The 15,094-nt window shown below is 37.0% G+C and overlaps 1 protein-coding gene across 10 annotated transcripts; it reads right to left on the minus strand.

The window, feature by feature from the left end:
* Positions 1–2,069: 2,069 nt before the first annotated feature.
* LOC104646292 (uncharacterized) lies at positions 2,070–14,693 on the minus strand. 10 transcript variants are annotated; one of them, XM_069294913.1, is made up of 5 exons: positions 14,397–14,693; positions 12,084–12,163; positions 9,175–9,239; positions 7,107–8,613; positions 2,070–2,340 (listed from the first exon to the last, which is right to left on the minus strand). In XM_069294913.1, exons 4-5 carry the CDS (start codon positions 8,611–8,613, stop codon positions 2,303–2,305), a joined length of 1,545 nt encoding a protein of 514 aa, XP_069151014.1. In that variant the 5' UTR covers positions 9,175–9,239; positions 12,084–12,163; positions 14,397–14,693; the 3' UTR covers positions 2,070–2,302. The 10 variants fall into 10 exon arrangements, with proteins under 10 accessions (XP_069151014.1, XP_069151015.1, XP_069151011.1 ...); XM_069294914.1 differs by lacking the exon at positions 14,397–14,693 and adding an exon at positions 13,670–14,342; XM_069294910.1 differs by lacking the exon at positions 14,397–14,693 and adding an exon at positions 13,433–13,655.
* Between the last annotated feature and the right edge of the window lie 401 nt (positions 14,694–15,094).

Genomic DNA, 15,094 nt, shown 5'->3' on the forward strand with positions numbered 1-15,094 from the left:
TATATTCATTAATTATATACTACACATCACAAATATCAGATGAATAATATTTAGTCCCTGATCATAAATTAATTGAGACATATTGATCACAATTTATTGGTCTTGTCCATTCAATTACTTTGGTATGCAATACATTATATTTCAAATCATGAAACTTTTTTCTTATAAGCAATGATTAACTATTTATCTAAAGAATTTAATGTCATATCAATTTGAATATTCATTAGTATTATTAAGATGAATTTTCTTGACTACATATTCTGAAAGTTGTGCTCTTGACTCAATTTTTATACAAATAATTTTGCGAATTTAAACTACGGATTGACAACAAAAGCAATTATGGTAATCTAATAGATGCATTTACTTATTATCTCACATGATAAGTGAATAGGCTCATATTCATCTTTAATACTTTTCAAAATTTAGGAATTTAGTCCCAACATTAGTTGATATAATCAAGAATAAGCAACATAAGAAATTCTTGAAGAACTTTTAATTCTTAAATATATGTGTATTATTCAGTATGCACATGTTCAAGGATTGACAAATCATTCATGTTAACTAATAAAATTATTAGCATCAGTAACTCCAAGTTTATTATGACATGTACCTTTTGTTACATGTACAAATTTCATATCTGTTTCTTCTTATTTACTTTATCTCTTCTGAAGGTGAAACGTAATTTCATCATTATAAAATGTATATCTGTATTGATAAGATTAAGTTTTCACTATCACATTCACTTTAATATTGAATTTATTCAATCTCAATTGATATGAATTAATCATTAAATGATGGGGCTGAAAACTCTAAATTGTAGCCAAGGCGAATGGATTTAACATGATTTTTAGAAAACTGCGCCAGTAATCATATTACTTGTGGCAATCGCAACCCCAAGTTTCGAGATTACAATAGGCATACATGAGACCATCTAAAAGAAATATTTATTAGGACCATGAAGTATCTAAACAACGCACTAGATTGTTGAATAAGTCGACAGATTCAATCTTAGTTTTAACTAATGATAGACTTAAAATTAACTTGCCTTGATAACAAACAATACAATAAAATCTACAATTCAAAAGAGTACTTAGGTTCTTTAATCAATGTCTATTCGAATTTTCTATAATTCTTCTCATCATTATAGACCCAAGATGTCTAACACGATCTAAGTATTGAAATTAATAAACTTCTGATATACTATTGGATATGCCTTAATTGCACCAATTCTTGTCCAATACAAGCCAGAAGATGAAATGAGGAAATTTTCTATAACATGTCCAAGACCAAAGATCATGATCTTTTTCACACCTAGCATGGCGGGCTACACCTCACTTACTTCAGAAAATAGAACTGTATTTTTAGCATTTAGCAAAAATTCTTATTTTTCATGAATGAAAAACACTCATCTAAGTACATCAAATTATGATAACTTATTATCTCATTTCACATTCATGTGCATTATTCAATAACTTATCTTTTATCAGACATATTCTGCACTACTGCCACATTTACTTTAAGGGAATGTAGCTATCTCAAAGGGACATATTCATGACTAATTTCTTCCAAAAGATATTATTTTACCTTAGTCATTATTATATCATCAATATGGAACATTAATGTTCAAACCCAATGAATTATCCATATAAAGGCTTGTCATGCCATATATAAATCGATGAGACTTAAATTCAACATCTTTGCATCATTATGCACCTAAATTCAAAAATGATATCTTACCCCCTTGGTGAGATTGGACACGAATCCATCATTCTTTTAATATGATGAAACTTGAATCCATCTTACTCTCCATCAAAATCATAATAGATTAACAAAGTGCAAATTAAGGAATACTAATACATATACATATAATGTAGAAACTTTAACAAACATATCTTCCGAGGTATATGACGTTGCAATACATAAAATATATTATTAACAAAATAATTGTCACGACCCAAATCGGGTCGCGACTGGCACCCACACTTACCCTCCTATGTGAGCGAACCAACCAATCTAAACCTTAACATTTCAATATAATATCAACAGAAAGTAATGCGGAAGACTTAAACTCATTAATAAAAACCAATTCAATAACTTCTAAAAACTCAATAACTATTATTATCCCCAAAATCTGGAAGTCATCATCACAAGAACATCTACTTCAAATTACTAAATCTAAGAAGCTAAAATACATAAACAGCTAGTCCATGCCGGAACTTCAAGGCATCAAGACATGAAGAAGAAGATCCAGTCCAAGCTAGAAGCGTTAGCTCACCCTGAAATCCGGTGTAATGAAGACTGGCTAGAGTTGCGGTTGAGTTGAAGACGACGGTACGTTTGCTGTACTCCACAAATAACAAAGAAAGAAACAACAAGTAGGGGTCAGTACAAACACAAGTACTGAGTAGGTATCATCGGCCAACTCAAAATAGAAAATAGTATATATCAGATAACATCATAAAATCAACTAATATTCTTAGCATGCAGCATTTACAATTACCATAACCCTTGGTTACAACACCAAGCACATCAATGAGGACTCACGCCTCCTCATCATACTCATTTGGGAATCAGGTTCATTAGATTGAGTATATTAACATCTTTCAAGATTTATTATCTTTATTCCTCTCGTGTCGGTACGTGACACTCCGCTCCTCATATACTATCCTGGTGTCGGAACGTGACACCCGATCCATATTCTATCCTGGTACCGGAACGTGGCACCCGATCCATATACTATCCTGGTGCCGGAACGTGACACTCGATCCATATACTATCCCTGGTGTCGGAACGTGACACTCCGATCCTCATATACTATCCTGGTACCGGAATGTGGCACCCGATCCCCTAATCTCACTACTTTCGTTCATCAAGCCTTCTTTTACACTAAGGCATCATCATTAACAAAGTAGATTAGGGTTTCTCAAGATTTAGGATTTAATAGCTTCATCATGATTATTTTATCACAATTACATAATCACATTCGTGCAAGCATACAATTAAGCATATAGAAGGGTTTACGAAACTACCCATACATATCATTCGCTATTAAGAGTTTACTACGAATAGTATAAAAACCATAACCTACCTCCACCGAAGATTCGTGATCAAGCAAGCAATTTTCTCAAGGCTTTGTTTTCTCTTCGTTTCCCTCTTGTCTCGATCGATCCTCTTTCCTTTACCCTAATTAGCATATAATTAAGTATAAAGAATGATGAATTAACCCACTAATTAACTCAAGGTTACCTCTTTTTGCCCCCAAATAATTGAGTTATTAATATTAAACCACTAACTTCATAATTATAAGCCGGAATAGTCCAAAACGCCCCTTAAAATAATTACAGAAATCCGACCCTGCCTGGGATTAAGCAGCTTGTGACGGCCCGTCGTGCCTGCGACGGTCCGTCCTGCTGCTCCGTCACAGAGTTCAGAGACTCAATTCCCTTAAAGAGTCTGTGACGGTCTGTCACGCCTGTGACGGTCCGTCTTGTTTTTCCGTTACGAAGTTCAGAGAGTCGATTTCAGTACCCATTTTTTAGAATTTTTAAGTAATTTGAAACGAGACCCCCTCGACGGTCCGTCGTGCCCATGACGGTCCGTCGTGGGATCCGTCGACTCAGCCAGTTTTTCCAGAAATAAAATCTCCTGCTCAAAACGACTAAACAGGTCGTTACAATAGATACCAATTTACCCATCGTTTGTCCTCGAACGATCATAAGAAGAAAAACAAGGGCGAAAAGGAGTACCTGAATCTGTAGACAGGTGTGGGTATCTTTCTTGCATATCTGCCTCCTTCTCCCAAGTGGCTTCTTTGACTGGTCGATTCTTCCATTGAACTTTGATGGATGCAAACTCCCTTGACCTCAGCTTGCGGACTTCCCTATCCAGAATAGCAACAGGTTCCTCCTCATAAGACAAATTATCATCAAGCAAAACTGAATCCCAACGGATAATGTAGTTTCCATCCCCATGGTATCTTTTCAACATGGACACATGAAATACCGGATGCACTCCGGACAGCCCTGGAGGCAAGGCTAACTCATAAGCCACCTCCCCTACTCGCTTAAGTACTTCAAAGGGACCAATATACCTTGGGCTTAGCTTACCCCTTTTACCAAACCGCATCACCCCTTTCATGGGTGAAACCTTCAGCAGGCTTGCTCACCCTCCATAAACTCCAAGTCTCTAACCTTGCGATCCGCATATTCCTTTTGCTTACTTTGCGCCGCTAGAAGCTTTTCTTGAATAGATTTCACTTTATCTAACGATTCCCTCAGAAGGTCAGTACCCCAAGGTCTAACCTCAAATGCATCAAACCACCCAATGGGAGACCTACATCTTCTCCCATACAATGCCTCGAATGGGGCCATATCAATACTTGAGTGATAGCTATTGTTGTATGAGAACTCTGCTAAGGGTAAGAAGTTATCCCAATGACCACCAAAGTCTATCACACATGCACGAAGCATATCCTCCAACACTTGAATCGTTCGCTCAGACTGACCATCGGTCTGAGGATGGAACGCAGTACTAAGGTCCAACCTAGTACCCAATTCCGCATGCAATGTTTTCCAAAACTTAGAAGTAAACTGCGTACCTCTATATGATATAATGGAAAGTGGAACTCCATGCAATCGCACAACTTCCGAAATGTAAAGTTTGGCTAACTTCTCTGCATTGTAAGTCACCTTGACCGGGATGAAGTGAGTCAAACTTCCCCAATGTCTTTGGAAGACCAACCACGAAGTCCATTGCAATTCTCTCCCACTTCCATTCAGGAATGGGCATTCTCTGAAGTGTTCCTCCGGGCCTCTGGTGTTCATACTTTACTTGCTGACAATTTGTACATTTGGCAATGAAATCAACAATGTCGCGCTTCATTCTACTCCACCAAAAGTGTTGCTTTAGGTCACGGTACATCTTGGTTGAACCAGGATGTATAGAATATCCGGAACTATGAGCCTCTGTGAGAATAGTGTGGATCAAATCATCAACACGGGGCACACATACCCTTCCCTTAATTCTCAAAACACCTTCTTCATCCATTATTGATTCTTTAGCCTCTCCTCGCAACACCATATCCCGAATTCGGCTTAATTTCTCATCGTCAAACTGTTTTCCCTTGATCTTGTCAAGAAAAGAAGATCTCGCCTCCACACTGGCCAGAAATCCTCCCTTCTCATTTACTTCTAACCTCATAAAGTCGTTAGCCAGAGTCTGAATCTCTCTAGCCAATGGGCGTCTAGAAACTTGTAAGTGGGCTAAACTACCCATGCTCCCTGCTTTTCTACTTAAGGCGTCTGCCACAACATTAGCCTTTCCCGAATGATACAAAATAGTGATGTCGTAGTCCTTCAGTAGTTCCATCCATCTCCTCTGTCTCAAATTCAAATCTTTTTGAGTAAAGACATACTGTAGGCTACGATGATCTGTATAGACCTCACACTTAACCCCATATAAATAATGTCTCCATTGCTTTAATGCAAACACTACTGCAGCCAATTTCAAATCATGGGTCAGGTAATTGCGTTCGTGCACCTTCAATTGCCTTGAAGCATAAGCAATTACATTCTTCTCTTGCATTAGTACTGCACCCAAACCAGAATAGGATGCATCACAATAAACAATGAAGTTCTTACCTTCCACGGGCAAGGTGAGAATTGGTGCAGTGGTCAACAAAGTCTTGAGCTTCTAAAAGCTTTCTTCACACTCGTCCGACCATACAAATGGAACATTCTGCTTAGTCAAGTTCGTCAATTGGGAAGCAATGGAAGAGAATCCCTTGACAAATCGATGGTAATAGCTAGCTAAACCAACAAAGCTCCTTATTTCTGACACATTAGTAGGTCTTACCCAATTCTTCACTGTTTCAATCTTAGAAGGATCCACCATCACGCCCTCCTTAGACACCACGTGCCCCAAGAAGGACACTGAATCTAGCCAAAACTCACACTTGGAGAATTTGGCATAGAGCTTCTTCTCTCTCAGCATTTCCAGTACCATTCTCAAATGCTCCTCATGTTCTTTCTTGCTCTTTGAGTATATCAGTATATCATCAATAAATACGATCACAAAGAGATCCAAATATGGCTTAAAAATCCCGTTCATCAAGCTCATGAAAGCAGCAGGGGCATTCGTAAGACCAAAAGACATCACTACAAACTCGTAATGCCCATACCTGGTCCGAAAAGCAGTCTTTGGCACATCCGTTGCTCGTATTTTCAATTGATGATAACCGGATCTCAAGTCAATCTTAGAGAAGACACAAGCACCTTGTAACTGATCGAACAAGTCATCAATGCGAGGAATGGGATACTTGTTCTTAATATTTACCTTGTTCAACTGTCTGTAGTCTATGCACATCCGAAAACTCCCATCCTTTTTCTTCACAAATAATACCGGAGCACCCCAAGGAGATGCACTTGGTCTAATAAAGTCTTTGCTTAGCAACTCTTGAAGTTGTGACTTTAACTCTCTTAACTCCACAGGAGCCATTCTATAAGGGGGTATAGAAATGGGGCGAGTACCAGGTTCAAGATCGATGCAGAAGTCAATATCTCTATCCGGTGGCATACCAGGAAGGTCTGCAGGAAACATATCTAAAAATTCGCGGACTATCGAAACCGACTCAATTGAAGGTACTTGGGTAGTGTCATTCCTGAGATGTGCCAAGAAAGCTAGACAACCCTTACTAACCATTTTCTTATCACGAAGAAAGGAGACGATACGAACCGGATTGGAAGTGTAGTCGCCCTCCCACACTAACGGATCTGTCCCAGGCTTGGCTAACGTCACTGTTTTAGCATTACAATCCAAGATCAAAAAATTCGGAGAAAGCCAAGTCATACCCAGAATTACATCAAAATCAACAATTTCTAAGATAACCAAGTCTAAATAAGTATTGTTCCCCACAAAATTCACCAAACAAGACCTATATATCCTTTCAACTATTACAGACTCACCCACCGGAGTAGACACACGAATAGGTATGCCAAGCAATTCATAATGTAAATTAAGACCATTAGCAAATGAGGAAGATACATATGAAAATGTGGAGCCAAGATCAAATAATACAGAATCCATGCAATCACAAATCAAAAGATTACCTGTGATAACAACATCCGATGTCTCCGCTTCAGACCGCCCAGGGAAGGCGTAACAATGGGCCCTGTCACCTGTTTGTCCGTTGCCCCTACCATGTTGTGCTGTAGTGGCTACAGTTTGCCCATCACCCCGGCCGTTTTGGTGACCACCATTACCTCGACCACCACGTCCTCCAGAATGACGGCCTCTTCCATGACCACCTCTACCTCTGACTATGGGAGGTCTGTAATTCTGTTTTGGACAATACCTCTTGATGTGTCCAGTCTCCCCACATCCATAACATTCTCTGGATTCAAGCATTGGTCTCTGTGAGAATGACGAAGTCTGGGAATAACCTCCAACCTCAGAGAAATGTTGACCGGTCTGAGGTGGACCCCCAACTACAGTCTGTAGTGAGGACTGAATTGGTCGGACTGAGTAACCTCCTGAACACTGTCCTCTGGAGTAAGAACCATTAAACTCACCTCCCTTTCGAAACCTTTTTGATGTCAATGCCATGGTGAAGTCATCTGGCTTCACTCCTTCCACCTCTATCACGAAGTCCACCACTTCTTGAAAGGATTTTGCCGTAGCCGCTACCTGTAAGGCTGAAATCCGCAATTCTGACCTCAACCCCTTCACAAAACGGCGAATCCGCTCTTGTGGACTGAAACAAAGTTGGGTGGCATACCTGGATAATGCACGAAACTTAGCCTCATATGCCGTAACCGACATCCTACCTTGCTCTAGGCTCAAGAACTCATCTCTTTTCTTATCCCTCAAAGTCCGGGGGATATACTTCTCCATAAACAAGCTAGAGAATGATGCCCAAGTCATAGGTGGTGCCTCTGTTGGTTGACACTCAACATGCGACCGCCACCATATTTTGGCGTTCCCTTGAAACTGATAAGTCATAAACTCAACACCAAACCGTTCTACTATACCCATCTTGTGTAGTAGCTCATGACAGTCAACTAGAAAATCGTAGGCATCCTCAGATTCAGCACCCTTGAAGACTGGAGGTTTCAATTTCAAGAACTTACTGAAAAGTTCATGCTGATCATTTGTCATTATCGACCTTGTAGTCAGACGAGGAAACGTGCCTATTTCCAATGAGGCATCCATGCGGGGAGCCATAGTAGCCGCATGTTGTACCTCCGAAACCTGAGGTGCTGGTGCAGAAAACAGTGGAGGTGTCTGACCTTGATCAGATAACCCGCTAAGATAAGAAAGAACCTGATTGATCATCTCTGGGGTAGGTTGGGGTGGAAATTTCTCATTCTGTACTTGCTCATTTTCCCCATCCTTACCCTCTCTTACTACTTCCTCAGTCGGTGGAGGAGTCACCACCCTAGTACCAGATGGGCCAGGCGTTCGTCCTCTTCCTCTAGAGGACGTCCTCCCGCGACCTCTACCGCGGTCTCTTGCCACTGCTCCTCTTTGAGCTACAGTCTCAGTGGCTGGCTCAGATGCATCTTGTCTTGCTGATGTTGATGTTGGCGCGGTTGTTGTTGCTCTAGTTCTAACCATCTGCGAAATAGAGTGAAGATGGTCAGATACCAATTTGTATCACCTAGATACCAATTGGATCCAAGTAATAGCACGAAAGAAAGAAAGAATGAATGAAATTTTCCTAAAGTCTTATAGCCTCTCAAAGAAAAGTAAAGGCATCCCCCTACCGTTCCTTAAGACTCTACTAGACTCGTTCTTGTGTGATGAGACCAACGAACCTAATGCTCTGATACCAAGTTTGTCACGACCCAAATCGGGTCGCGACTGGCACCCACACTTACCCTCCTATGTGAGCGAACCAACCAATCTAAACCTTAACATTTCAACATAATATCAACAGAAAGTAATGCGGAAGACTTAAACTCATAAATAAAAACCAATTCAATAACTTCTAAAAACTCAACAACTATTATTATCCCCAAAATCTGGAAGTCATCATCACAAGAACATCTACTTCAAATTACTAAATCTAAGAGTATCTAAGAAGCTAAAATACATAAATAGCTAGTCCATGCCGGAACTTCAAGGCATCAAGACATGAAGAAGAAGATCCAGTCCAAGCTAGAAGCGTTAGCTCACCCTGAAATCCGATGTAATGAAGACTGGCTAGAGTTGCGGTTGAGTTGAAGACGACGGTACGTTTGCTGTACTCCACAAATAACAAAGAAAGAAACAACAAGTAGGGGTCAGTACAAACACAAGTACTGAGTAGGTATCATCGGCCAACTCAAAATAGAAAACAGTATATATCAGATAACATCATAAAATCAACTAATATCCTTAGCATGCAACATTTACAATTACCATAACCCTTGGTTACAACACCAAGCACATCAATGAGGACTCACGCCTCCTCATCATACTAATTTGGGAATTAGGTTTATTAGATTGAGTATATTAACATCTTTCAAGATTCATTATCTTTATTCCTCTCGTGTCGGTACGTGACACTCCGCTCCTCATATACTATCCTGGTGTCGGAACGTGACACCCGATCCATATTTTATCCTGGTACCGGAACGTGGCACCCGATCCATATACTATCCTGGTGCCGAAACGTGACACTCGATCCATATACTATCCTAGTGTCGGAACGTGATACTCCGATCCTCATATACTATCCTGGTACCGGAACGTGGCACCGGATCCCCTAATCTCACTACTTTCATTCATCAAGCCTTCTTTTACACTAAGGCATCATCATTAACAAAGTAGATTAGGGTTTCTCAAGATTTAGGATTCAATAGTTTTATCATGCTTATTTTATCACAATTACATAATCACATTCGTGCAAGCATACAATTAAGCATATAGAAGGGTTTACAATTCTACCCATACATATCATTCGCTATTAAGAGTTTACTACGAATAGTATAAAAACCATAACCTACCTCCACCGAAGATTCGTGATCAAGCAAGCAATTTTCTCAAGGCTTTGTTTTCTCTTCGTTTCCCTCTTGTCTCGATCGATCCTCTCTCTCTCTCTTCTTGTTCTTTCTATTTTTCTTATTCAAACCCTCTTTCCTTTACCCTAATTAGCATATAATTAAGTATAAAAGAATGATGAATTAACCCACTAATTAACTCAAGGTTACCTCTTTTTGCCCCCAAGTAATTGAGTTATTAATATTAAACCACTAACTTCATAATTATAAGCCGGAATAGTCCAAAACGCCCCTTAAAATAATTACAGAAATCCGACCCAGCCTGGGATTACGCAGCTTGTGACGGCCCGTCGTGCCTGCGACGGTCCGTCCTGCTGCTCCGTCACAGAGTTCAGAGACTCAATTCCCTTAAAGAGTCTGTGACGGTCCGTCCTGCCATTCCGTTACGAAGTTCAGAGAGTCAATTTCAGTACCCATTTTTCAGAATTTCTAAGTGTTTTGAAATGAGACCCCCTCGACGGTCCGTCGTGCCCATGACGGTCCGTCGTGGGATCCGTCGACTCAGCCAGTTTTTCCAGAAATAAAATCTGCTGCTCAAAACGACTAAACAGGTCGTTACAATAATTATCTAACTGTAAAAAAAATATGAAAGGTTGTTTTTGCAAACCTTATCATTAGTAATATACTACTGCCATAAAACTATATGCTTTATATATACTAGATAAGTATTGCCCAGGCGGAGAACATGCCAAATATGATATATAATTTGACCTGGTAATCCTCTATTATAGAAAGAAATTTCATTCACTTTAAGATAACTTGAATCCTAAATAATTATAGAAAGAAATTTCAGTCACTTTAAGATAACTTGAATCCTAAATAACAATTGTTACTTACAAATAATCATAATTTTAGAAACTATTTACAGTATGCTCAATTCCATAGCTACGTCGTAATTTAACATAAAATCATAACACACAATTTTATAACACGTACATTCAAGTTTAGTAAATATTGCTCCTTTCTAGAAATTATTTTGAGATGTGTACTTTAACATAAAAGCAACACACAATTTTATAACACTTGGTAAATTTTGCTACTTTCTAGACATTATTTTTAGGATGACAACATCTTTAGTATAATAATTTATTGATGAGACATTTTTGACAAAAGATGATATAGAATGATATGAAAAATTTGATAAGACCTAATCCAATCCGACCATCAGAGAGTTGTTTCATTATGTGTATTTTTTTTATTTCAGTTATGCAAGTCGAACCATGATATAATCTGAAATTTAAAACCTCAAGGACATTATATGAATACACATAAATATATAAAATATTTAATGAGTTAATGCATATTAAAAATAAAAAAAGCAAAGACAAAATTTGATGTTAGAAATAAAATATAAGAAAGCCATTATATAATGGGATCAGATACATATTGAAAATTCAAGGACAAGATCAAAGAAAGCAGACAGGAAAAAGCTAAAGAAATTATATAAGGTTTTTCAATGGACCAAAACACTGCACTTCTTTTAGCATGATATATTTATTCAAAGGGAAAATGCACAATACCCCCTCAATCTATGCCGAAATTTCAGAGACATATTCATACTATACTAAGATCCTATAATCCCCCTGAAATTATTTTACAAATAATTTTTTACCCTTTTTCGGCCTACGTGATACTAGCTTGAAAGAAAAAGTCAACCAGCGTTGGCCTCACAAGACAATGCCACGTAGACCGAAAAGGGGTAGAAAATTATTAATAAAATAAGTTCAGAGGGGTAATAGATTGAGGGGGTATTTGTGCATTATCCCTTATTTAAATTACTATTTTATTAAGTTGGACAACCCAACAACAAAACAATAGAAAATGCAAAACCGTGACGATTAATCACGTCCAGGCATTGGTGACAAAATTAGTAAGTAAGAGAGGGAAAAAACATAGGATGTTCCAATAAAATTTACAACGCTTAAAGTTGAACTATTAGTGCTAAAGCAAAGTATAATTGAAATGTTATCCTTAAACAAAGTATAATTGAAATATTATCCTTAAACATAGAAAATTCTACTTAACTTAAAAGCAAATTGATACCTGCATTCTTCATGAGGAGGAGTAAAATTATCAACTGAAATGGAGAATTGACTTGTCCTAGTCTATTATTTCAACGATTGCTGATATGTTGATTGTCAAGAGATATTCAATGAGAAGAACATAAGAGAAGAAAGATCAATAACTAGTTCTATAGTTCAAATGACAGTAAGTTTCTTTATCGAGAAGATATTACAATCTATCCTTAACAAATGAACTTAAAATCAATCACATTTACAAATATGTGTATTTTCTTTGGCAGACACGTTCTTAAGAACCATCAACGGGTCAAAGTTTAGAATTATTCCCTCTTGTTATTCCTCACTTATCGAAAAGATAGAAAATATTAAAGTCGAATTGATGAATTTATAGTAGCTTGGATTCTCAAATAACACGAGTGGCTTTGTTTATATTAACAATATATATTTCCTTAACACGAGTTTTACACATATGTTATTACCATTGACCCAATATGCAAAGAAAGTGTTGTTCAAAAACATCCCTAAATGATGTCTTAAACATAAATTTCATCATTCATTATCCTTGTTAAGGACAAACATCTCGGAAATAAGCAAATTACATCCAACAACCTATCTAATGCTAATATCAACAATTTGCCCAACCATACTTTGCACGTAGAGCCTATCAAACTCCATTAGAAAGGAAAACATCCATTGAAACCTATTAATCAAGTTTTCATATGATTTTTCTCATTGAGAAAGCAAATGAAAAAGTTAGGCCTTTTATGTTTTTCTTTTGTTCTGTTAAATTGTCGTCTCTCGACCTTTAGAATTTGATATATTATGTAAATAGCCAAATAATAGAATCATCAACATATAACTGTAAAGACAAGTAATAAGCTTGATTAGGCATTTCTAGCAAAAAATTTCAAAAGTAAAATCATGAAAGAAAACGAATACATTATAGGCATTTCAAAACTAAATCAAAGAGTCTATTCAAGCATTTTACTAAAACATATAGTAGGAATTTCTTAGTCGTACTTGATGAGTAAAGCATAACAATAACATGGCCATTGGAACACAGAGTGAGCAAGATTGAAAAAAAGAGGAACATATAAGCAATATTCAGAGAATTTTAGGGAAAGAAAAATCACATTGTGATTTAACTTTCAAATTTCATCAACACAATTGTTTTTCTTAAAGCTCATAAGAAAATCAAGGAGAAAACATATAAAGGAGAAAACCTAAGGAATGAATTTAAAATAATTGAAGAGGAAGACCCAATTGTTTTTCTTAAAGCTCATAAGAAAATCAAGGACAAAACATATAAAGGAGAAAACCTAAGGAATGAAAAATCATTGAAGAGGAAGACTAGAGACAATAAAGAATTACCCAAAATTACGACAGTATTTGGACAAGCTAGAAGAGGAAAAGTTATGACGCAAAATACCATTGTTTTCCTCTTCAATAGTGATTATAGATGAGAGATATCTATTTGGAAGCACCCATTGATGCCACACACACTAAATCTTCTAGCCACACAACCACGTAAAATAAGATAGAGATAGGATGAAAGTATGGCAACAAATTGAAATGACCAGAATGTCCTGATCCAACAAAAAGTTTTACCTCCAAGCATACGAAGCCTATCAAACTCCATTAGAATTGAAAACATCCATTGAAACCTATTAATCAAGTTTTGATATGATTTCTCTCATTGACAAAGCAAATGAAAAAGTTAGGCCTTTTATGTTTTTCTTTTGTTCTGTTAAATTGTCGTCTCTCGACCTTTAGAATTTGATATATTATCTACATAGCGAAATAATAGAATCATCAACATGTAACTGTAAAGACAATTAATAAGCTTGATTAGGCATTTCTAGCAAGAAATTTCAAAAGTAAGATCACGAAAGAAAACGAATACATTATAGGCATTTCAAAACTAAATCAAAGAGTCTATTCATGCATTTTACTAAAACAGGTAGTAGGCATTTCTTAGTCATACTTGATGAGTAAAGCATAACAAGAACATGGCCATTGGAACACAGAGTGAACAAGATTGAAACAAAGAGGAACATATAAGCAATAATTAGAGAATTTTAGGGAAAGAAAAATCACATTGTGATTTAACTTTCAAACTTCATCAACCCAATTGTTTTTCTTAAATCTCATAAGAAAATCAAGGAGAAAACATACAAAGGAGAAAACCTAAGGAATGAATTTAAAATAATTGAAGAGGAAGACCCAATTGTTTTTCTTAAAGCTCATAAGAAAATCAAGGACAAAACATATAAAGGAGAAAACCTAAGGAATGAAAAATAATTGAAGAGGAAGACTAGAGATAATAAAGAATTACCGCAAAATTGCGACAATATTTGAAGAAGCTTGAAGAGGAAAAGTTATGGAGGCAAAATACCATTGTTTTCCTCTTCAATAGTGATAATGGATGAGAGATATCTGATTGGAAGCACCTATTGATGCCACACACAATAAACCTTTTAGCCACACAACCACATAAAATAAGATGGAAATAGGATAAAACTAAAATTGAAAAGCACCAACAATGGTGTATGAACTGAAAAACAGTAAGCTAAGAAGAGAAGAAGAATGTAGCTTCTATTTGATTTTCATGAATGCAGTACACTTACAATAATACCTATACTCACTATATAAAGATGTGAATCAACTAACTAACTAGACTAGTTAAGATACCTAACCACAATTTACCATAACAAACTTTTGTAACTGATTTTTAACCAACTAATAACTAACTTTTGATCTATACACTTTAGCTCAACACCCCTCCTCAAGCTGATGGCTGAAAGATGTCTTTCACTCCCAGCTTGGCCATTAAATGCAGATGTGGAGCTTTCCAAAGTCCTTTAATAAGTAAATCTGATAGTTGATCTCTTGTTGATACATGTTGTGTCTTGATCATATGTTGTAATATCTTTTCTCTAACAAAATAGCAATCTATATCAAAATGCTTAGTTCGTTCATGAAAGATAGGATTAGATGCAATTTGAATTGCTGCTTTACTATCACAAAATAGAT

The sequence above is a fragment of the Solanum lycopersicum genome, chromosome 3 (assembly GCF_036512215.1).
Source record: "Solanum lycopersicum chromosome 3, SLM_r2.1".
In the NCBI taxonomy this organism is placed as follows: domain Eukaryota; kingdom Viridiplantae; phylum Streptophyta; class Magnoliopsida; order Solanales; family Solanaceae; genus Solanum; species Solanum lycopersicum.